The following is a 24132-nucleotide window of genomic DNA, read 5'->3' as shown; positions in this document are numbered from 1 at the left end:
ATTCCCTTTCTAATTGGTTACTATAGTGACTCCTGAGGCCCTCCTCCCTCATTATCCTATTCCAGTGATGGTGAACCTTTTGAGCTGGCGTGCCAGCATTTTGAAAAACCCTAACTTAACTCTGGTGCTATGTCACATATAGAAATTTTTTGATATTTGAAACCATAATAAAACAAAGATTTATATTTTTGATATTTATTTTATTTATTTTATATATTTAAATGCCATTTAACAAAGAAAAATCAACCAAAAAAATGAGTTCGCGTGTCACCTCTGACACACGTGTCATAGGTTCGCCCTCTGGGCTTTATTCTTCCTTTATTTTGTAAATATAGACCTTTTTGGCTATTTCCAGTTCCCTTGTTTTATGGAAATATATATGTTGCTGCTCCCTTGTCTTATGGAAATGTAACTGCTCCTGGCTTCCTCGTGTTATGGAAATGTATATTTTCCCAGTCTGTAGTCCTGTGTTTTTCCATGGACCCCAATTCTAAAAATTCCCTAAGCTTGCCTATTTCTCCTAAAATTCCTGTTTCAGTGACAAGAGAGTTGGGTTTGAGAAAAAGTGGGAATGTTGAATATGCAGGTGTGATACATATGGAGCAATTGGGAGTAGGGAAAAAAGTTGGGAATCTTCCACCTATTTGAGCCATTTAAAGCCGTAAGACTGGATGCTTTTTGTAAAGTTTGTGCAAATTTGCAAAAACTTGGAGAAAATGTGGAAGGATGCTCTGAAAGACTAGAGCAGCGGTTCTCAACCTGTAGGTCGCGACCCCTTTGGGGGTCGCCTAAGACCATCGGAAAACACATATATAATTACATATTGTTTTTGTGATTAATCACTATGCTTTATGTTCAATTTGTAACAATGAAATTGGGGGTCACCACAACATGAGGAACTGTATTAAAGGGTCGCAGCATTAGGAAGGTTGAGAACCACTGGACTAGAGAGAAAGGCTGAGGTTCAAATCTCAGCTGTAAGTCTCTTGGAAGATGACGGCAGGCTCTTAAAGCCCGTTAGTAAAATGAAAAGAATAACACAGCTTTCCAAATGGCTCCACCATTGCCACTTCTTGGCTTCGAGAAGGGTTGCGACTCAGCCATTTTCAGTGAAGGCGGGAGGCGACTTCCAGTCACCATCTTGAGAGACAGCAGACAAGCTCTGAGCGACGTAGTCATGAAGGGCGGGCCGAAGGCACCACGGGCGGAGGCGCGCAGTCGTAGTCCCGCCCCCAGGTTGGGCTCCACCTCTCGGCCCCACTTCCGCTGGGTGAGGTCGCTAGGCGTCGCTGCCGTAACTCGCGCCGGCGGTTTGCCGCATCACCGAAGATGGCGGCTGCAGCGTTGAACGCCGGGGTGGGCTCCTCTACCTCGGGGCCTCCGGCGGCCTCGAGCGCGGTCCTGCAGGCCGCGGCCGGCATGTACGAGCAGCTCAAGGGCGAGTGGAACCGTAAAAGCCCCAACCTCAGCAAGTGTGGGGAAGAGCTGGGCCGTCTCAAGGTAGGGGTGGCCGGGGGCGCCACGAGGGTCTACCAGCGGTTCTCAACCTGGGGGTCGGACGACCCTTTCACAGGGGTCACCTAAGACCATCGGAAAACACATATATAATCACATATTGTTTTTGTGGTTAATCACTATGCTTTAATTATGTTCAATTTGTAACAATGAAATTGGGGGTCACCACAACATGAGGAACTGTATTAAAGGGTCTCGGCATTAGGAAGGTTGAGAACCACTGTCTCTAGACCGAGCGGAGTTTCCAGACGCGGGGTTAACCGCACCACGTCGGGATCAAATAGAGTGAAGGATTCGGAACAGCCAAAGTGCGGACTTGGGGTGAAGAAGTGAGAGGGACCCGGGACCGACCAAATGCAGCCCCACGGTGGAGAGGTGATGGAAAGAGTGGTTTGGGCACAACCAGTGAGAGGGCAAAGTTTCGGTGCTTGGGGCCCTACCTGGCTGGAGTGGCAGGACGGGGTTTTCTGGTGGCGGGTTCTGGATAAGACCAGGTGGGAAACGAGGCCTGGATACGGTGATGAAAGAAGGCTGAGATAATGGGCTGTGTAGTCTAGACCGGACCAAGTTTGGTTCTGAGATTCTTGGGGTTAGGGATGCATCTGTAGGGAGTGGGAGGCCAGCCAAGTTGTGAAGGCTGGACTAAACCTACCAAAAAAATGTCTTAAAGTAGAGGACTAGAGTGGGGCTCATGGTGCTTCAAACCAGGTGTTTATGGAGAAGTAGAAATACTGCTAGCTGGACAAAGTTTGAGTGGGGGTGTTGCCAGATAAGAAGTGAGGTGTGGGCTGGACTATACCGGGGGGTTAGCATCCCTCCCACCCTCGCTGTGTGGATTGGGGTTGCGGGGAGTAAGCTGGGCTCAACCCAAAAGAGCAGTGGTTCTCAACCCTCCTAATGCCGAGACCCTTTAATACAGTTCCTCATGTTGTGGTGACTCCCAATTTCATTGTTACAAATTGAACATAATTAAAGCATAGTGATTAATCACAAAAACAATATGTAATTATATATGTGTTTTCCGATGGTCTTAGGTGACCCCTGTGAAAGGGTCGTTCGACCCCCAAGGGGTCGCGACCCACAGGTTGAGAACCGCTGCAATAGAGTATGGGAAAGATCTGCAAGAACTGAAGGTGCTAGTGTCCCCGTTCCCCCTCCCCCACCACCACCACTTTGATTCCATTGGGCCAGGCATGGATTTTGTCTCCTGATTCCCCAGTAAGGCTATTAATAATTGTAATGTGAGGCAATCCTGAATGAGCACTCAGGATTTATGAGGACTGACTCCTTTAATGCTCATAACAACCTAATGAGTAAGCGATGATGATGAGTTACATTTTCTAGATTGGGAAACCAAGGCCTAAAAAAGGTAAGTAACCATTACTTGAATTCCCATCTTCTTTCCTTCCTTTTTCCCTTTCCATTCTTTCTTGTCAGCTGGTTCTGCTGGAGCTCAACTTCCTGCCAACCACAGGGACCAAACTGACCAAACAGCAGCTCATTCTGGCCCGTGAGTGTCACTGGAGTTGGTGGGGAGTAATGTGTTGGGGGTCGTGGCAGGAATAGTACTGTGGTGGTCAGGAGAGGGACTCATTCAACTGAGAGTCTGCCCTGTCACCCACAGGTGATATACTGGAGATTGGGGCCCAGTGGAGTATCCTACGCAAGGACATCCCCTCCTTCGAGCGCTACATGGCCCAGCTCAAATGTTACTACTTCGATTACAAGTGAGGATGGGACTCTGCCTGATTGGGGTTGGAGGGGTTACATGGCAGCTCTTTGATCCCTGGTGCTCTAGCCTGGGAACTTCCTCTGCCGAGCTCCGTCCCCAGAGACTGTAGGCTCAGGAGGTTGGCCTTGAGGCCCTGAGTCTCTGTTGGCCTCCATTCTGTCTCCCCCTCCACATTCCCACACTACATTTCCACTTCCCAGTGTAGCCACCATTACCTTTCATATGCCCTGGCCCCAGCCTTAACCCCTTGGATCATTCCTCCTCTACCCACCCCCACCCCATGGCAGCCAGTAGGATCTTTGTGACACTAAAGTTGGACTATGTTGATCCCCTGCTTAGAACCTGTCATGGCTCTCCATAACCCTCAGGTTCCAGGCCTCGTTTTTTCCTGTGGTCTCAAATGCAGTATCAGCACTCTTCCTAGCTGCCCCCATCCCAGCCCTGACCCCTCCGCCTGTGCTTCTCCTATCCCAGGCCTGTCTCTCCTGCTGGACTATGAGCCTCCTAAAGGCAGAGGGGTCTTGGTCACTGCTGTGTCCCAACTTTGCCTAGCATGGGGCCATGCCCAGAGCATGGATTCAGTGAATATAAAACTGAATGGTTTTATAGCTCAGTGGTGCCTGCATGGATTAATGATTAAGAATTTGACATCAAAAGTCAGACAAACCGGAGTTTGAAACTGATTTTGTCAATTCCCGATTATGTGGTCTTGGGCAAATGACCTTACCTCCCTAAGCCTCACTTCCCCCCTTAAAATAAAGGCGATGATTCTTAATATCATAATCATAACTAATACTTGTACAGTACTTATTTGGGCCAGGTACTGTTCTAATCACTTTAATCTAGGCTAAATCACTTAATTCACTTAACCCTTCTTCATTTACCCTCCTCTTGTGATATGAGTACTGTGGTGATACCCATTTTACAGTTGGGGAAATTGAGGCTGAGTCACTTTACTGAAGTGAAGTCACTCACTTGGGCCCATATGATTTGTGACTTCTTCATACCTCTCTGGACATTAGTTTCATCTGAAAACCCAGGGCTCAATACCTCTCCAAGGAGACAGCCTAAGACAGTCATCAGGGGTCCCTGAAACCTGGAGTGGAGGCACAGTAGGTACCTAAGTTCTTCTTACCTTGGTTCCCTCAACCTGGTTCACAGGGAACAGCTCCCTGAGTCCGCGTACATGCACCAGCTCTTGGGCCTTAACCTCCTCTTCCTGCTGTCTCAGAACCGGGTGGCTGAGTTCCACACGGAGTTGGAGCGGCTGCCTGCCAAGGACATCCAGACCAATGTATACATCAAGCATCCTGTGTCCCTTGAGCAGGTGAGTCTGGAGAAAGGGAAAGGAAGGGCCTGGCTAAAGAGGGTGGTGCAAGGACAGACATTAGGGAGGGTTTCCTGGAGAAGTGGATAGGGTTCACCCATCTTTCAGTCCATAGACTCATTTATTTATTTGTCCAACAAATATTGAGCACCAGCCATGTGCCAGGCACTGTGGTTGGTTTTCAGACTGTACAGTGAACAAAACAAAATCTCTGATCTTGGGAGCATGACATAGGGTGGTCAGGGAAGGTCTTGCTGAAAAGGTGAAATTTGAAAAAAGACTTGAGAGGAGTAAAGAACCCAATTATGTGGACATCTAGGGGAACAGTGGTCCAGGTAGCCTGGACCTTCTGCCAAAGGTCCCAAGGCAGAAACATGCCTGGTAGCCTGGCTGAGGGCTAGCAAAGAAGACAGTGTTTCTAGAACAAGGTCAGCAGGGTGAGAGAAGAGCCTTAGTACCCAGGGTTAGGAAGTAATTCCTAGAGCTCAGGTCTCATGGGAGGATTTGGCTGTGGGGAGAGGCTGGGAGAGAGGACAGTTAAGGCAGGCGGCACAGCTTGGGCAAAGGAGGAATAGGCTTGCGGTACATCCAGCTCTGTCTCCTCCTGTGATTGGATAATAGATGATATTAGTACATATCAGCGCAGGGCAGGCTGGGAGTGTGTGTGTGTGTGTGTGTGTGTGTGTGTGTGTGTATAAGTAAACCAGAGAGGCCTTTCTGGTAGAGCAGGTGCCCATTCTGCATGGGGAATGGGTGTTCCAGCAGAGTGGGGCTTATGGTAGCACTGGGAGTATGGTGAAGCCTCAGAGGGTAGGCCACTATGCTGTCTCTACCTCATCTTCTCATCTTCCCTCGGTCTCCACAGTACCTAATGGAGGGCAGCTACAACAAGGTGTTCCTGGCCAAAGGCAACATCCCTGCCGAGAGTTATACCTTCTTCATCGACATCCTGCTTGACACTATCAGGTTCACGGGGAACCAGGGCCTCTGTGGTGTTCAGAAAGAGCTTGGAATCTGGAGTCAGGCAGTCCTTAACTGAATCCCATTCTGGCCACTTGTGATCTGGGGAGACTGGGCACATCAGTTTCCTTTTTCTATGCACTGGAACTGGTCATGAGATTGTGGAAAACAGTCTTCATCTCGCTCTGGGCTGTTTACCAGTGTGCCTATACATTCCACACCCAGAGCATTGATTTAGCAACTAGACAGTGCTCACCAACCAGGGACCATGCTGCCTTTCTTAGAGGTGTTCCATGAGTCCTGCGACCTCACCTCAGATCACCTAAACTGTGAAGCCTTTAGTTTCCACTTCTTTAAAATGGGGCCTTCAAATCCCACTAACCCTTTGGGGGTTGCTCTTTGCACAAGTGACATCACAGAGGAAGTTGGGCATGACATTTACAAGTCCTTTGAGAAGTAAAAGAGTGTCCAGGTGGTGGCAGAGTATCAGATTGAGATGGGTTTCCATTCCTCCCAAGCCCAGACAGGTGGTGGGAGTGAGGATGGCAGTTTTGTGGATTTGGGTTATTTTTAATTATGAAATATTTTGACTCCAAAATTAAAGGAGTGAAAAGTGAGTGTCCATATACTGCTTGGCCTAAGAAATAAAATACTTCAGAACAGATGCACCCTCCCTATCATCCCCACCCAACTCCCCCCAGGCTAACCCCTTCTGTTTCAGTGACTCCATGCCTTGCAGTTTTTCTACTCAGTGTTGATCATGATACCTCTTGGCAAGGGTACAAGGAACCCCTCAGGATTAGATCTAGAAATGGAGTGCAGCACCCTTTTAAGGGGGTGGTGAAACAGGACAGGTAACAAACATATTCCAGTAGTTGGTACTGAATTGAAGGGTCAGAACTTACCCATGTCAGACCAGGGAGGACAGAGCCTGGAGTGCTGTCTGTATTCAATAGTGAGAACTTCATCTTCCCCCAGAGATGAGATTGCTGGATGCATCGAGAAGGCCTACGAGAAAATCCTCTTTACTGAGGCCACCCGGATCCTCTTCTTCAACACACCCAAAAAGATGACAGACTATGCCAAAAAGGTGGCTGGGGTGCAAGGGGTCATGGGGCCAAGGGGTGCACTTACTAATAGCTATGAGGGTGGCCTGGAGGGACTTGGAGCAAGACTGCTCAAGTTTAAAAATCCAGGTGTATATCCTCAGGCAAGTCACCAAACTTCTCTGAACTTCAGTTTCCCTATCTGTAGAATGAGGCTAGAATTTTTTTTTTTTTAAATATATTTTATTGATTTTTTACAGAGAGGAAGGGAGAGAGATAGTTAGAAACATCGATGAGAGAGAAACATCGACCAGCTGCCTCCTGCACATCTCCCACTGGGGATGTGCCCGCAACCCAGGTACATGCCCTTGACCGGAATCGAACCTGGGACCCTTCAGTCCGTAGGCCGACGCTCTATCCACTGAGCCAAACCGGTTTCGGCTGAGGCTAGAATTTAACATGTGGGATGAACTTAGCATAGCATCTGGCACGAGGTGGAGGTGAAAACTCAGTACATGTTGGCTCTTGTCCTTAACAGAATTCCTTGGAGGTTGTCACTTTTCCCCACACAACTTTGCTTCATTTGGTTTGGGGTGTTTGTGCAGGAGCAGTGCCCCTGGACATGCTGGTGCATGGGGCGCAGTGACCCTGGCTAGAAGAGGTGAAATTGACCTTGAGTGATGGTAGCGGTTGATATTTAGTGGGCCAAACACTATTCTTAGCACTTTACAAGTGTTGATTGAATTCTCATAGCAGACTTGAAGAGGAGTGTGATTAGGGTCCTAGTCTCAACCATGGAGAAACTGAGGCACAGAGAGGTGAAGTTACTTGCCTAGAGTTGTGCGGGTAAACTATGACTAGTAAAGCAAGCCAGGGCCTAGATGGGTAAGTGCTGGCTCTATGGGGTGGGGAGGGAGCCTATGTGATCACCCCACCCATCTCTCACCCCTCTCTTTCTGCAGCGAGGGTGGGTCCTGGGCCTCAACAATTACTACAGCTTTGCCAGCCAGCAGCAGAAACCAGAAGATACCACCATCCCCTCCACGGAGCTGGCCAAACAGGTCATCGAGTATGCCCGGCAGCTGGAAATGATCGTCTGAGCCCAGCAGGAACTGAGTGGGGCAGAGCTTACATTATTGAAAGCAGTTGCAGTGCAGGGTTTCCTCTAATAAAGGTGAATGGACATTCTCTCTCCTAAGTCCTTGTCTCCCTAGGTGGAAAGGTGGGGAGTCAAGTCCTTGTCCTTGAAAAACTTGGAAGTTTGAGGGCCCTCAGGGTCGGTCTTGGTCCAGTGGCCTTTGCAGAAGGTATCAAAACAAATGCCCACTGCAGGGTCTTTGTGGCAGTGTGGCCGGGAGGAGCACAGGCCTTGGGTAGAGGAACTGTTGCACCTGGCTGTGGACACAGGAGGGCCAGTCTAAGGTACCATTTTTTTTTTTATTTTTTTTTTAGTGAAGGGGATGAAGTATCCCAATTTAAAAAAAAAGTTTGCAATGAATTAAACCAGTTTTTTCAATAATATGTGAAATGGAACCCTTGTGTGGGATACCACTTTGAGACCTCTTGGAACAAAAGGCATGGGCCCTGGCATGGGCTTGTCTTGGTTTCCGACCTTCCTGAGCTAGTGCTGGGACTTACGAACTCCTATACCCCCACCCTATGTTTCCTGCTTTGTAATTCTTGAGGTGTTTAAGGCTGAGTCCAAATCTAGCTGGGTCATATGTGGCATTTTCAAGCCTTCCAGAGTCAGTTTCCCCAGCTGTAAAATGGGAATGACCACTCCTGCTTTCCAGAGTGATTTATGCGGAACCCTTAAGTTTGGCACGAGATCAGCTCAGAAATGGAGCTGATGGTATTATGGGGAATGAGACCATCTCACTGGGCCCCATCAGTCTGGATGGTGGATGAATGGAACTTCCATTACTATTGCTCTGGGTCCAACCTGTTTCTAGGATGTGGTGCCTGCATGGAGACTTCTGCCATGCCCCACTCCACTCCTTCAACCCTTAGCAGGTGACTTGAACAGGCAGCTAGGCATCTGGATGTTGGTTATTTTATTGTCAAGGAGGGGAAGGTAGAAGCCATTGAACAGACTACACTCAGTTGGAATGGGTGGCCTGCAAGTCGAAGTGCTCCAGCCCGGCTACCAGGGAGCCGGCCAACTTGATGGTGGCAACCCAGGAGGGCTCGCTCAGGTGGTTGGTGGGCGTGCTCAGCCTAGGATGAAAGTAGATTCAGCAGGGTCTGGCTGCGTGGTGAGGCCTTTACCCCTTCTAGGCTTCACTTTCTCCATCTACATGAGGGACCATGTCTGAATATACTATAGGCAGTCTAGGGCAGGGCTGTATCCAGTTAAACTAAGTAGGAAAAGGGGGCTGAGATTTGGTGATAGTGTGACATCCCCCACTCCCCCTAATCGGAGCTCCAAGGGGTCCAGGGCAGTGGGTCTCCTAGTGATTCAGGATTCTCAGGAGCGAGGGTGACCGATCCTGAAATTCAGTGTGGGGGTAATTGGATTATAGTGTCTCCCCTGGATCTGAAGACTCAGGAGTAGTCTCTGCAGCACTGACTGGAACATCAGTACCTGCTGGCAGTCAAAACCTTGGGTCCCAGAGTCATAAGTTGCCAGAGGCTAGAGGGAGGCGTGGCAGTTTGAGGGGCTAGACCAGGGACTTCCTTTGGAGTCCTGCATTTATATCCCTTTGGTTCCAGAAGATAGTCATCTCCCTTCCCATCCCTGAAGGGCTTGGAACATGGCCCCTCTTGGTACTCTCAAGGACAGTGTCAAGGCTGTGAAGACTGTCAGCTGGGACCAGCTTCCCTCCCTGATGGCTCCAGAGAGTAATGAAAGTAACAGGGCCAGGAGTCAGCTTGAAGGGTTGGATACCAAAGGGCTGGGCCCACGTGTTCCTTCTTGGAGCCCAGTTGGGTTTGAGTTGCAGCCAAGGAAAAGGTCAAGGGTAACCTGGGGTCATGAGCAAAAGGACTAAGTGGGACTCTACCCAAGGAAGTTGGGTTTGGTACTTAAAAGGGGTATGCCCTTCTCTCCATAACTCCCCACTTTCCCTCCCTAACCCCCTGCCTCCCCTCACCAGGCAGACACGTTGCGTGGCAGGCGGCGATGGCGTGGCTGGTGGCGGCAGTAACACTTGCAGGGGCAAGAGTTAAGCACCTGGAAGGGCGGCCAGTGGCGTCGGGTACCAGTGTTAGCCGTCCCCGCTGGAGGAGCTCCGCCACCACCACCTCCACCACCGCTGTCAGTCATGGTAGTTGCGGTCCGTTCTCGAGGACCCTCTCCAGGTGCACCATCCTCACGGGTCGCGCCCCGGGTAGCGCGCGGGCCCTTGTTTCTGCGCGTGCGGGTTTTGATGGGCGCGGGCGTGGGCGCAGGTGGTGATGGCTCGGCTTTAGTGGGAGCTGGAGCCGGGGATGGGGCTGGGGCCTGGTCTGCAGCCAAGGCGAGGGGCGGGGCGGGAGCCTGGGCGGACTCCAAGTGACCTGAGCCTGGGTTTGGTGGGAGCGCTGCGAACAGTGGCGTTGGCTGGAGAACTGGTGGCTGCGGTATGGGCTGCGGCGCCAGAGGCGGCGTGGGTGGTGTCGTGGGCGGTAGCAACTCCGGTTGGCCGGGAGGCCTGGGGCCCACCGGCTCTCCATTGGTGGGCGCTGGGAAGATGAACATAGGCGGCGCAAGCAAGGCGGGTGCGGGCCTCCGGGGCCCGGGAGCTGGGTGCGCCTGCCCGGGCGGAGGCTGCAAGGAGCCCCAGGGACCTGAGAACGCGGCTGCGCGCCGTCTGGGGGCCCCGATGCCTCCGCCAGCTCCGTTGAAGCGGAAGTGGCGTTCAGGGCCATCGGGAGGGCTCACCCAGTCAAATTTGGGCTTCGAGCCTGGGAAGGTGGTGTAGGGTGGTGGCGGAAGGGCCCGGGCGTGGGACGCAGGCACGGAGGGGGGTCCAGAACACCCCTCGCCGTCTCCATTACCGCCCTCTGCTTCCTGGGTCACCCGAGGGACCTCTCCAGGGGAGCGAGCGGCCCCAGGAGCCAGGGGCCCTTGCTTCAGGACCTCGGCATAAGAGATGGCGCCCGAGGCAGTGGAGAAGAGTCCCCTGCCTCCGCCGCCCCCTAGCGAGACTTTGGCGACTAAGGAACTCGATGCTGCCGCAGGGGGCAAAGGAGGCCCCGACTTGAAGGTGACTTTACACAGCAGACTCAGGCCGGACTCGGAAGCTACAGGCCGGGCCATTTCACCCTCGCCTGCTTGGGCAGGCGCTCCTCCTCCGGCCCTGCCGGCTGCCTGGCCCTCGATGCCGCGAGGGACCTGGTTTTCTATGGGGGTTGCGGCAAGTGTGGCCAGAGCAGGACTTATTCTGCGGTCCGGGGTCTGCTGGTCGGAAGGCGGCGGTGGTGACGGCTTTCGCGGCTCCAAGGATGGCGGAGTCAGGGATGGGGCCCTCGGGACAGGGTCGGGGTCCTCTTCGGCTCGTGTCAGGGGTGGCGGCGGCGGCGGCGGCGGCGGCGGCAGTGGGCGGAGGCTCGGAGGGTCGCCCTGGCCGCGATGGCTTGCCTCCAGTAGACCACGGATCCGAGGCACCGGAGTGCCCGTGGGTTTTCGCCACTTAGACGGCGTGGGCAACAGGGTCCCCACGGGGGGTGGGGATGGTGTGGAGACCGCGGCTGCAGCCGTCTCCTCTGAAGGGGGCATCATTGGCGAGGGCAGTTCTAAGGGCAGGGGCGAGGGTGAGGCCTGGGGCTCCGGGGGTACCAGGAGTCCCTGGGACGCTGAGCTGCTGGGGAACCAGACGCCCAGCCCGCGAGCCAGGCGTATGGCAGGGGAGGAGGGGGTCACCTCGGGCTCCGCCAAGGATGTCCGGCGGGAGGCGGAAGAGCGGTCCGAGGCCTGCTCTTTTCGGGAGCCCCCGCCCGCGGACGGCTCCGACTGCACGTTCCCCATTTCTGACGGAGGTCGGAGACTGCGGTCAGAAAACTTGCACCAGTCAGTCTGCCAGGTCTGTGGGGACCCGACGAGACTGGCTGTACTTGGTCTGCTCAGGCACCAGTCTCTAGACGCATTCGTGTTCCGACTCCTCCTGCCCCATGGCCCCATACAGCTGCTGGTTCCACACAGGCTCCATCCTCTTAGTTTAATGAGATTCTATCCCTAATGCCCTGGCTGGTCCCTCACACCACATTCCTACATTTTGGCCACCTCCCAGGTCTTCAGGCTCCAAGACACAGGTCTTGCCCGTTTTCCTCTTGCTCAGGCCACATTCATCCCGCACTGTAACCCCACCCCCACTCTCTAGTCCCGCCCCAATTGTCAGGAAACAGGGCCTCCTTCACACCTACTCAGGCCTGGCCCCGCCTCCACCTAACAAACTCCAGGTGTTCTAGTCATGCTAAGCCCTCTGTCCTCACCTCCAACCCTCTGATCTCTCTCTATGTCCATCATTTGGGCCCTGCCTTCTACCCAAGCAGCGGCGGAGCTTCAGGCTCAATCCTAACTCTTCCCTGCTCGGGTTCTACGGCAGGCCTCAACCCTCAGGCTCCACCCTTCCCCCGAGTTCCGCCCTTGGCTCCTCCGTCCAGGGGTTCCCACTCACCGATTTCTCCTGCCCACCAAAGTTCACACCACGGCCCCCTGGGCCCAGGGCGGGGCGGGGAACGGCCGTAGAAGAAAATAACCGAAAAGAACGGTGGTGCGGGTGAAGGCGAGTGGGCGAGACACCTAGGGCGGACCCCGAGATCTAGGCCCCGCCCCCTGGCTCGAGGCCACGCCCTCCTGTCAAACAGCTTGAAACTGGCCTCTAACGAACTGGATCTCCCTTTGAAATACTCCGGGGTCTTCCCTACTGCTAGGCCCCGGAGTTCTAAGCCCCACCCCTTTAGAACGGCCTCCTTAGCCCCGCCCCTTTACAATGCCCCGCCCGCCGTTAGGCCCTCTCCCTAAGCCCCGCCCATTAGGAACTCTGCTACGGAGCTCCTCTCCGGGATCTCTCATGCGCTCCTCCCCAAAACAATTTACTCCTAAACTCCCCAGACCCTCTCTGTCCACCGCCCGCCCAGAAGGCCCATCCACCATGGACCGGCCCTTCTCCAGGACGCACTCACTGGTGTGCGCCTTGGGCGTCCTGTCTCTCCTTTCCCGGGCCCTCAGCCCTCGCCCCCTAGTGAATGCTCCCTTCTCGCCCATGCCTTTCGAACCCAGCAGGCACTGAGCCCCTTCCGTCTAGTACCCAAAGCGCAGACCCTCGCCTCTTTAGAACGCTGAGACCAGGCCATGTCCCGGACCCCTTCCCCAATGCTTAGGCGCTCATGGATGGGAAAGTAGGGTGTCCTTTCTGGATCCTGAGAAAATGGGGGCTGAGGGGCTGTTCCCTGGAGCCGGTGCCGGGCTCTAGGACCCAGCGGGCAAGTACTCCCGCCTCGCGTTTACACCACCCCAAGCCTCTCCCTCCCCCTTCCCATCTTCCAAGCTCCCCCTCCCTACCCCTCCGCCCCGGCTCCGGGAGCCCGTCTCTAGCGCCGCCGGAGCAAGCGAGGGAGCCGGAGCGAAAAGAAGGAGGAGGAGGAGGCCACGTCGCTGCCGCTCGGAGCCCGGCCGGAGCCTCCCAGGCAGGTGCCGAGGAGGGTGAGGGGGCGAGGGCTGTCCTGGTGTGGGGACGACCTGCACCGCGTTGCGTCTCCTGCCCACCGGGGCGTCCCCTGCCCACCTGGGCTTCCCCAGATCCCGGCTGGAAGAACAAGGGGGTGGGGGCTCTTAAACTGCGCGGCAGCCATTTGGGGTAGCAGTCTCCATTTGGGGGGCCTGGACTTCCTCCGAGGATGCTCCATTCATAAAATTCTGTACAGGACCCTCACCATAGAGAAGCTGTGGGGACCACTCCTCCCGGGAAACAGATGTGTGGAGAGCACAGAGCACCCAGAAATCCCGGCGTCCCTTCAAAGGGAGGCCCTGCAGGGACCCCTGCCCTTTTTCTCTGCTTCACCTGTTGTCCGGGGAGGCGGGCGGACAAAGGAAGCAGGTCACGTGACTGCTCATTCACAAAATCCCATCCCATTGAGAAAAGGGGGCTGGGGGCGCTAGCGGCTCTGCGGCCTCCCCTTCCCCTATAGAAGGGCCGAGGAAACCGGTAGCCTGCTAGTGGGGGAAAGGGCCAGAGTTCGTTGCATGGGTCCCTACGTCTGGGACGCCAGGGTCCCTGCACTAGGCGGTAGTGAGGGGCTGGACGACGGCCCTAATACTGGGCAGAGGGCTAGGTCTCCTGAGCTGGGGGGCGGGGTAAGATGGTTTTAAGGATGCTGGGGCGGGGAGTAGGAGGGATTAACCCCCACCCCTTTCCCCCACCAATTTCTCCCCTTCACCTTCCCGGCTGGGGCCTGAGGGTGCAGGCGGGGTGTGTGTGTGTGTGTGTGTGTGTGTGTGTGTGTGTGTGTGTGTGTTTTGTGAATGAAATGCTCTCTGGATGTGTCTCCGTCGCCGGTTTCTGGCTTCCTCTGCCTCCATCTCCCTGTCGGCCTCTTTCTGGTCATTTCTGGTTCTCTCCCTGACCATCTCCCGTTGCTGGGTGACTCAGTGAGCTTTGCATCCGGTCTCATTCATAAATGCGGGAAGGAGTTGGGGGGAAGAGAGCCCAGTGGCCTGAGCGACAGGGTGCAGAGGCAGTGTAGGGGGGACTGGAGCTGACTTGATGGGCTCTAAGAAAATACATATGCGCAAGCACCCAGCTGCGAGGGGGAAGGATGGGTGGGGCTGTGGGTATGAGTAGGAGAGGAGAGAAGGGAGGAGATGGGGTTGATGGGTATGAGCAGGAGGGGGAAGGGAAGTGGAAACCCAAGGCTGTGGGGGTTCAGATGGGAAAGATGCAGAGAGAGAAAAGGGGTATGGAAATAGAAGGTAGGGGTGTATAGGGATGAGAGAAAAGAGATGGCATGAGGAAGAAAGAAGCCATGCTGGAAGAAGGGGGTAGGGAGAGAAGATGGGTACTGGGAAGAAGGTAGAAATGGACGGTAAGCTGAGTATCAAAGGTGAAAGTTACAATGGATCCAGATGTGAGAAATGAAGAGGGGAGATGAAGGGTTCGTGAACATCAAATGTGAGAACAGGATTGGAGTTCACTGACCATGTTGTCCCTGTCCCCCCACCTCCAGGTACATGGTTCGGGTCCGAGCTGTGGTGATGGCCCGAGATGACTCCAGTGGGGGCTGGCTGCCTGTGGGGGGCGGGGGCCTCAGCCAGGTGAGCTTATGTCGGGTCCAAGGGGCCAGGCCCGAGGGGGGGGCCCGCCAGGGGCACTACGTCATCCACGGGGAGCGACTCCGGGACCAGAAAGTGAGCCACCCTGGGGCACGGGACTAGGGTGGGGGCCTGGGAAAATAGGGAAGTGGGCCTGGGAGTGCAGAGGTGGAGTCAGGTCATCTCCAAGCCTGGGAATCAAACCTGAGTGTGGGATGGAGTTTGGAAGTGGATATCTGTCCTATGGATAAAAGTTATTAGGCAGGTTTTGTCCACTGCCATCGCCTGATGGACTATCATAGCAGCCTCCTCACTGCTCTCCCTGCCCTGCTCCCTCCCCCACCTCATTGTGTACCACAGGGGCTCTGCTAACATGTGACTCAGGTCACATCCCTCCTCTGCTTAGAACCTCTCATGGCTCCATCTTGTCCAGAGTCCTCACCGCAGTGCCTTACACTCTTGGCCTCTATCTGCCCTAAATATATGGAGGCATTTGGTGGAGGACTATCTGGAAATGTCAAATAGGACTTACAACCCTATATTTGGGTTCAGCAGGCATATTCTGGGCTGTCTGGCATGATAGGGAAGAACAGTGTTAAAGTTTCAGTTGGGGGTGTAGTAGAAAGATCTGGATGGTTTGCAAAGGCTTGGGGGAAGGGTTGTATTTCAGAGGAGTGGTCAGAAGGAACAATGTATGGGGATTTGAAATGGTGTGAAGGAATATAATGATGTTGGGCAAGGATATAAGGGATTATCTAGGGCAGTGATGGCGAACCTATGACACGCGTGTCAGAGGTGACCCGAGAACTCATTTTTTTGGTTGATTTTTCTTTGTTAAATGGCATTTAAATATATAAAATAAATATCAAAAATATAAATCTGTGTTTTACTATGGTTGCAAATATCAAAAAATTTCTATATGTGACATAGCACTAGAGTTAAGTTAGGGTTTTTCAAAATGCTGATATGCCGAGCTCAAAAGGTTCGTCATCACTGATCTAGGGTGTTGACCAGCATGTGTTGAGGAATCTGTGGGAGTTTGATAAGAATTTGGGGGATAGTGTTTTGGGAGATTATTGGGGCATTGAGAGGGGATTAACAGTAATATTTTGAGAAGTTTAATAAAGTTTGGGGAATACTATTGAGTCGGAAGGAGGGATATTTGATTATCAGAAGTGGACTAATTAGTTTTTTGAGGCATTCAATAATATTTGGGATTCCTATTGGTTTATCAGAGGCAGGATATTGGAAAAAGTAGGAATCAGGGGGTTTGGGGTAAATATTGGAGTATCAGATGTCTGCTCAATAAAATCGGGGAGTGATATTGGTCAGGGTTCAGGAGTACACCTAGGATAGAGAAATGAGGTTTAGGGGTACACAGAGAGGCTGGGGGAGGAGGAGAAGTCCTACGCATGGCTGGATAGAGGTGTCTGACCTGCTTCTCTTGCCCTCAGACCACCTTGGAGTGTACCCTGAGGCCAGGCTTGATTTACAACAAGGTGAACCCTATCTTTCATCACTGGAGCTTGGGTGACTGCAAGTTTGGGCTAACATTTCAGAGTCCTGCAGAAGCTGATGAGTTCCAGAGGAGCCTGTTGGCAGCACTGGCGGCACTGGGTCAAGGTGAGTGATAAAGTTGGTGGGCACTGGGGGCTGGGGTGGAGGGGTGGGAGAAGCTGGGGTACATGGAACTCATTCTCTGCTTCTCTCCCTGTCCCAGGCTCACTCACTCCCTCCTCTTCCTCTTCCTCCTCCCCTTCCCAGGACACTGCAGAGACCCCCTGCCCTCTGACGGTGAGTTTCCAGGACCAGCTCTGCTGGAAAGGCAGAGGTTTATTTTTGCTCTCCAACCATTATTGAGCACCTACTGTGTAGCAGGCATCATGGCACAAGCTAGGGACAGCAATTTGGGCCCAAACTATCAGGTCAATTCTATCCCAGTTATTCTAGTTTCTGTTCTATCACGATAGAACATATTCACACATTCATTCAAGGGTATTTATTGAGCAACTTTAATTAGCAGTGTTTTAGGCACTGGGGATACATCACTGAACAAAACAAAGTCCTTTTCCTCATGGAGCTTCTTTTCTAGCGTGGAAAGGCAGGTTTTTCCCCAAAAAAGATAAACTAAAAAATGAATAAATATTAAAAATGGATGAACAAATTAATGACAAGTCCATCCTTTTAGTGTCGCAGGGTACAAACCTTGGAGTCAACCTTGACTCCTCTCTTTTTTTATGCCTCTCTGTCAGCAAATATTGGCTTCACTTTCAAAATGATCAGACTCTGCCTCCAATCTGGTAACTGCCCAACCTCATCTCCCAACTAGACTATCCCACCAGCTTCTCATTGTCAACACCTTTACTCCACCCCCCCCCGCCCCCCACCACCACCACACACACACACCCCACTACTACTTCCTGAACACAGCCAGAGGGACCCTATTGATATCTAAGTCAGATTATGGCCACCCTCCACTCACAACCCTCCCCTGGGCTCCATCTCACTCAGGGTAAAGGACAAAGTCCTTACAGTGGTACATAAAATCCCACACCATCTGGCCCCCTCTTTTTCTCCCTCTTCCTCACTCTGCTTCAGCCACACTGATTGCCTCACTATTACTCCAAATGAGCAGGCACATTTCTGTCTCAGGGCCTTTGCACTGGCTGATCCATCTGTCTTGGGACACTCTTCCCTAAATTTCCACATGGCTCGTTTCCTTATATTTTTCAGGGCTTTACACACATCACCCTCTCACTGAGGCCCTCCCTGAAGAACCTGTTTAAATTGCAATATCCTAATGCTCCTTATTCTGTTCTAATTTTTCCTCAGCTTCTAAGATATTGTCCTTATTTTCTTTCCCAAGAGACAATTTTCTTATCTTTTAATTTACTGTCATTCTCCCATGTTAGAATGTCAGCTCCTGGAGAGCAAGGATCTTTTGTTGCTTTCTTGCAGCATCTCCAAGGCTTAAAACAGGGCCTGGTAGGGATACAGTAAGTGTGCAGTAAAGATGTGTCAAATAAATTTATTGAATCAATAAATGCCCAGAATGTCCAATGCAATTTGGCACTTGCTGGGAACAGTGGGAGTTGTTTGAGAACACTGGAGAACAAAACTAGTTCTCTGGGCAGACCAGGGGAACTCCCAGTGTAATGGGAGATTCCAGTGGGTCTACAAAAAACATAGACAGTTCTCGATTATTGAACGCTTACTCAGGAAAGATGATGTGCCTTTCATGCTCCATCTCACATCCTTACAAGAGCCTCTGTGAGCCTGGCATGTTGTGGGTGTTCAATGAATGACTATTGAAGATAGTAAACAGATGACATAGGAATGATCCCAAGTTACAGAAAGGAAACTGAGGGTCCGAGAAATGATGTTTCAGCTTGTAAAGGACAGAGCTTGGTCTGGGTGGGAAAGAAGGAATTCTAGGTGCGTGAAACTGCCCCAATAAAGGTGTGGTGGTGAGCACGAGGCAGAAAGGCAGCTGGCTGGCCAAGGGAGAAGGCTTCTGAGAAGGGAGAACGATGATTTGATGTTATGTAGGTTAGTGAGCTGAGCAGGTAAGAAGTGGGGGTTAAATAACAATAACGATAACCATTTCTAGCTCTTCCTGAACTTCAGGCATGTGTTATGCCCTTTATAGTGGCACCTAACCACAGCCTTATGAATAGACACTATTATAACCCCCACTTTACAGAGGAAGAAACTGAGGCTCAAAGAGATTAGCTCATTTGCTGGAGGCCACACAACCAGTCAGAGTGGGGTGGGGTGGTTTGAACCCAGGCCTGGCTGGCCACAGAGCCCTCCCTGGAGGGGAGGGGGTCTATGTGAGGGCATCAGCTTGCCTGTGCCGATCTGTCTCTGAGGCTGCCAATCTCCCCCAGTCCCACGTGGACAGCGACTCCTCCTCCAGTCACAGCCGCCAGGAGAACCCTCCCACCACCACTGCAGCGGCCCCCCAGGTCAACGAAGAGTCAGCTTCCAGCTTCGGGCCAGCCACGCCCCCCCAGCACCGATGCTCCTCCACTCAGGTGTGCCCTTCAATCCCCAGCAGAAGTATGGGGCACCTCATGGGGCGCCGGAGTCCCGAAGTGGGCAGGAACTGAGGCTGCAGAGAGAGAGAAGGAACCGCAAACACTCTAGGGATGGTTGACTGGAGTTAATGGTGGGATAGGGGTGGAATTTGGAAGCCTGGGATCCTTGGAGGATTGGGTGAGGGTTGCTCGTGTCTCCTGCGCTCCTGGAAATTAGTTCTGAATTCCAGAGGGGTTTGGTGGATGACTTGGGCAATGAATCCTTCTAGTCTTAGGGGGTTGCTCTTCGATTTTGAGAGACACAGGACGGGAGTCTGGACTACTGGGTCCTTAAGGAGTGGGCTTGGTGCCTGGATTCTTCTGTCTGACCCTAGATTTCCTCTGTCCCTGGGAGAGGAGTGGGCTAGGGGTTTGGAAGACTCCTGGACTCAGGCCAGGATCCTCGGATGAATGAAGCCTGTGGCGAGGTCTTTGAATTATCAGGTTTTCTGAGACTAGGCTGGATTGTGATTGTGATGGGATGTCAGGAATCACAAACCCCACTAATGGGTTCTCCTGTCTCTTCATCCCACAGAGCTATCCTCCGCTCCTACCGTTCACAGGATTTCCGGAGCCCTCAGAGCCCCTGGCCGGGGCAGGGGGACTGGGCTGGAGCAGCCGTGGTTATGAGGATTACAGGCGCACCGGGCTGCCCTCGCCCCGCACTCTGTCCACCTGCGTTGTTCACTTTGCCAAGACTGGCGCGTTGAGGGGTGCAGCCCTGGGGCCCCCAGCCGCTCTACCTGCCCCTCTCCCAGAGGCTGGACCTCCCGCACCAGCCAAGGCCTCCCCGGAGGCAGAGGAGGCTGCACGCTGCGTGCATTGCCGCGCACTCTTCCGCCGCCGAGCAGATGGGCGTGGTGGCCGCTGTGCCGAGGCCCCGGACCCGGGTCACCTGCTGGTGCGCCGTCTCAGCTGCCTGTGGTGCGCAGAGAGCTTGCTCTACCACTGCCTGTCGGATGCCGAGGGCGACTTCTCGGACCCGTGTGCCTGCGAGCCGGGCCACCCACGCCCTGCTGCACGCTGGGCTGCGCTGGCCGCACTCTCCCTGGCGGTGCCCTGCCTTTGCTGCTATGCGCCCTTGCGCGCCTGCCACTGGGTTGCAGCGCGATGCGGCTGCGCGGGCTGCGGAGGTCGCCACGAGGAGGCCGTGCGGTGAGGCTGGCTTGGTGGATCCAGAATTGAGGGTCCAGGACCCCTGGGCTCTGTTCGGAACCCAAATCTAAACTTAGGCACACCTGGGACTTGAAGCTCAAGTTTAGATTGAGAGACCCCAGACCTGGAACTTGGACTCCAAATCTAGGATTGAGGGATCCCAGGCCCAGCTTCATTGAGCTGTCTGCCTAAGAGGTCCCAGGCATCCTGAGTTCTGGCATCCTCATCCTGCTGTGCCCCGCCCCCCATGACCTAGACTGAGGTGACTCCAGTCGTCCCCAGGCTCTACACCTCAGGGCACACAGGCCCCTGACAGAGGCAGGGCCCTGAACCCTGACAACCTGCAGATTACATCCCCAGTACTTGTCAGGAGTTTCGAATACCTGACCCTGCCTGTATACAATTACTCCCAGATCTTGAGATCACAGGACCCAGAATCACCCCAAATGTTCCTGAATGCTCATCTAAAACCTGGGGCACCCATATCTGAGGTGTTCTAGCCCTAGGAACCCTAAGACACCAAGCCCTCTTAAGACGCCCCTGGGTTCTAGGATATGCTCAAACAGATGTTCTCTGACCAAAATGGCTTGGGGGACCCACCTCATAGCCCCACTTCTTCCTCACACCCCACCCCCATCCCCCAATCCAGACATCAGATTTGAAGATTCTTGGAGCCAGAGATCAAAGACCGCTGAAGACATCCCACCCCTCATCCCAACCTCCCCAGCCAATGTTTCCAGGAGCTTTGAATCTCATATATAGGACACTGAGGTGCCTAGTACTTTCAGATTAGGACTGAAGGTCACCAACACCTCAGGACCCAAGACACTGGTACCATATCCTCAGATAGCCCTCTTGGACTTAGATTGTAAGCCCCAGAATGTCCTGGAATCTTCGGCTTCTTTGTACCCACAGACAGAGGATGGGGTGTTCATGACAACCCTGACCTCTGTCCCCTTGCTCCCTAGCCTAGAGTGACCCCAAGGTGCCACTGACCTTTCAAATTCAGGGCTAAAGTCTACACAGCATTGGGATTATCCCAGACCTGAGATCTTGGTCCCTTCATATCAGAGTGAGATTTGAAGTGCCCCAGGACCCCAGCATCCTCAATTCTGATTTCTTTGAACTCAAATCTCTCTAGTGTGATATTCCTTGTGATCTGCTGCCCCTTGAATTCTTCTATCCATAGGCCCCTGAGACCCCAAGGTCCCAGACTCTGGAATTCTCGTTCCAGAGTCATTCTCCCTTCCCCCTCTCCCCCCCCCACCCCCCCACCCTCTTGTCCCCAGCATACCACATAATTATCTCTTTACCTTAGAGGGGAAAAAACCACCATTGTGAGCTTAGGTTTTTGGATTCTAGGACCACTGAGTTCCTTCACTCAACATTTCCATAGATGATTGTGCAGACTATTCACTAACCAAAGGCACCTGGCTAAGGTGGTGAGTGGGCTGGAATTCACACCACACTGCTGACCACACTACTCTCAGAGGAAGGTGTGCCTTTTTCTACGTTGCACAAAGGCACCTTTGGGGCTAGCTATGGCTCTGCTGGTGTACACACATACTCTCTCCAGCCATGCAGGCTCTTTCCCAAGCCCAATCTTGAGTCCTGGTCCTAGTCCAAGCTTTTTATGCTTCACCCTCCATTAACCCCTTCTCTTGCATCTCAGAGTTGAGGGTTGCTTCAGAAAGTTTGAAAGCTTGTTTCATGGCCCCCCGAGACTCCTGTTCAGTGGGAAGAGGATGCCAAAGATTCTTTCCCTTGAGTGGAATGGACTTCAGGGTTCCTCAGATCTGATGGCCTGAATAGGGATGAGGGGATTGAGGTCTTGGAGCAACACCATCTTAACTCAGTTTATGGGCTTGGGGCCTGCATCTGGTCCCAAGCATCTGGAATTGTGCACTTACCTTCCTTCAATATCCAGACTTGGGTGGCATGGTTCAAGGACTGAGTCAGGGGGGCTAGAGAGAGAGAGAGTTTTCTGTCACTTCCTTTAAATGATTAACTATTTCTTGCATTTGAACCTGTGAGATTCAGCTCTCCCAACCAGACCCTAGGATGGGTAAGAGAAAAAGGGGGTGTCCCTCTCATCCCCACTCTGCCCAGCTCTCATCACTGTTAGCACCACCATAGCTGAGACAGAGGTCACTGGGGGCTGGGGCACCCTGGGTCCCCATCCCCCTCTCTGTGCCTCCAGTCTCCTCCCTTCTGTGGTGGACAAGGGAAAGCTCCATTCTTAACCTACCTCGTTTTGGGGAGGGGTGGGACAGGGGACCAGAATGCTGTAAGGTGCTGTGGGATCTGCAAATGAAGCGGTGGGGACTGGGGGAAAGTTCCCCCAACACCACCTCGACAAGGTGTCCCAGTCCTGCGCCCTGATGATACCCACCTCTGATCCATGAATTCTCTTCATCACCCCAAAATTGGGTGCATGGAGGGCTGATCTTGGGAGCCAGGAAGACCTCACACCCTGGAGCCCCCAGGCCTAATTTCCCAGCTGCTTGCCCCTCAGATTGAATACTTCGCCTCCCAGATTTAGGGGAGGCACCCTGACATTTATCTTCCTGATCTTGATTCCAAGCCAGTCTGTGACCTCAATATTGTTACTGTCAGTGCAGCTGAAGTGGCGAGGGAGCCAAAGACCCAGCCTTGTCATCAGAGGAGGGGGCATGAGATATTCACTCCAAGAAATGTCTTCGACAAAGTCTCAGCCTGTGTTCTTTATTTGCGTTGATGTGCCCCATCCACTCACCTTCCTGAACTGTCAAGCCAGTCTCCTACCCAATTCTCTTCTCCATATCCTTTAGTCCCAAGCAGACTCTTCAGCTGAGTTTATACATTCCACCAAATGCATTTATTGAACACTCATTATATGCCAAGTCCTGTTTTAGGCTCTGGAGAGAAAGCAGTGAACAGAACACAAAAATTTCCCACAAGCTGCTTATGAGCTTTATAGGGAGTGACACAAATAACTGACATGTAAGAAAGATATATGTGCTGTAGAGAAAAAGTGGAGATGAGGGATGAAGTCAGTTTTAGCCATTGTAATTAGGTTAGGCCTCACTGTTGAGCATTTGAATAGAGCCCTGAGGAGTTAGTTGGATGTCTTCTGGAAGAAGAGCTCAGCAAGTAAAAGAAGAATCAATGGAAGGCCCTGAGGGAGGAGCATGTCTGGTAAGTCAGGGACATTAAGGGAGCTGGAGTATCTGGAGGGGAGGAAGCAAGGAGGAGGTTACTTAGGAGATGAGGGCAGATCTGTGGGGACTTGCAAGCCATTGCAAGGACTTTGGTGGTCACCTTGGGTGACAGGGAGCTATAGGAAGGTTCCAAACATGGGTGGGCTGTGACCTTAGTTGTTCACAGGTTCTCTCTGACTGCCTTGGGGGAACAGACACTGGGCACTGGGGAGGGAGGTAAGGAGGAGACTGATGTGATGGTCCTGGGGGTGAGAGCAGTGGAGGGGGGGAGAAGTGTTTTGAAGGTAGAGTCCACAAATTTAGATATGGAGTTTGCTATAAAGAGAGAAGTCAAGGTTATGACTCCAGGATTTTGGCTCGGGCAATTTTTAATGTTTTATTAGGGTTAACAGAAGGCCTCCTGAATACCCATTCTTGAGGTAGACAGGACTAAGGTGGAACAAGATTAAGGAGAGGCTCTGCCCCTGAGGAGGAAATTCTGGCCTTTGTTCTTGCCTGAGGCTCAACACCTAGCCCACCCCTGCTTCCAGCAGAATTAAACTAGGAACTACTGGAGATCAGAAAAAAGAGTCGGTAAAAGATTAAATCTGGAACAATTTTAACAACAGTAACAAAAACAGTAGCAGTAATAACAGTAGTAGTGGGTTAAATAGTTAAAAGCATGGACTTTAGAATGACCTGAATTTGAGTTCTGACACCACCACACATTCAATTGAAACCCTCTCTGAACCTCAGGTACTTGGCCCAATGACACACAGAAAATGCTCAATATATGTTATTCTACTAAGCATTTACATACAGGACTCTAACCCTCACAACTGTAAAAGGTAATATCCCCTTGTAGGTGAGAAAGGAATCTGTCAGGGACACATGTGAGCAGTGGAGTCA

At 52.6% G+C, this 24132-nt stretch overlaps 3 protein-coding genes across 7 annotated transcripts; 2 read left to right on the top strand and 1 right to left on the bottom strand.

Annotated features, from left to right (window-relative positions):
* The first annotated feature begins 1295 nt into the window (after positions 1-1295).
* Positions 1296-7768, top strand: PSMD8 (proteasome 26S subunit, non-ATPase 8). The gene is made up of 7 exons (XM_070397815.1): positions 1296-1500; positions 2953-3025; positions 3140-3242; positions 4409-4574; positions 5440-5540; positions 6513-6624; positions 7543-7768. The coding sequence occupies exons 1-7, from the start codon at positions 1330-1332 to the stop codon at positions 7678-7680; spliced, it is 864 nt and encodes a 287-aa protein (XP_070253916.1). The 5' UTR covers positions 1296-1329; the 3' UTR covers positions 7681-7768.
* Positions 6769-12320, bottom strand: GGN (gametogenetin). Of its 2 annotated transcripts, XM_070397813.1 has the most exons (3): positions 12178-12320; positions 9673-11547; positions 6769-8797 (listed from the first exon to the last, which is right to left on the bottom strand). In XM_070397813.1, exons 2-3 carry the CDS (start codon positions 11526-11528, stop codon positions 8680-8682), a joined length of 1974 nt encoding a protein of 657 aa, XP_070253914.1. In that variant the 5' UTR covers positions 11529-11547; positions 12178-12320; the 3' UTR covers positions 6769-8679. The 2 variants fall into 2 exon arrangements, with proteins under 2 accessions (XP_070253914.1, XP_070253915.1); XM_070397814.1 differs by lacking the exon at positions 12178-12320 and having other exon boundaries at positions 9673-11565.
* A 790-nt stretch (positions 12321-13110) lies between these two features.
* Positions 13111-22740, top strand: SPRED3 (sprouty related EVH1 domain containing 3). Of its 4 annotated transcripts, none has more exons than XM_070399081.1 (6): positions 13111-13189; positions 14726-14813; positions 16265-16433; positions 16531-16604; positions 18701-18847; positions 19425-22740. In XM_070399081.1, the coding sequence occupies exons 2-6, from the start codon at positions 14730-14732 to the stop codon at positions 20046-20048; spliced, it is 1098 nt and encodes a 365-aa protein (XP_070255182.1). In that variant the 5' UTR covers positions 13111-13189; positions 14726-14729; the 3' UTR covers positions 20049-22740. The 4 variants fall into 4 exon arrangements, with proteins under 4 accessions (XP_070255182.1, XP_070255180.1, XP_070255183.1 ...); XM_070399079.1 differs by having other exon boundaries at positions 14726-14906; XM_070399080.1 differs by having other exon boundaries at positions 13153-13193; positions 14726-14906.
* The last annotated feature ends 1392 nt before the right edge of the window (positions 22741-24132 follow it).

This window comes from Myotis yumanensis, unplaced genomic scaffold (genome assembly GCF_028538775.1).
Source record: "Myotis yumanensis isolate MYYU_CA2020_CCGP unplaced genomic scaffold, mMyoYum1.0.hap1 SCAF_18, whole genome shotgun sequence".
NCBI lineage: Eukaryota > Metazoa > Chordata > Mammalia > Chiroptera > Vespertilionidae > Myotis > Myotis yumanensis.
The sequence above is the reverse complement of the archived record's forward strand: the minus strand, read 5'-3'. Positions and strand labels throughout refer to the sequence as shown.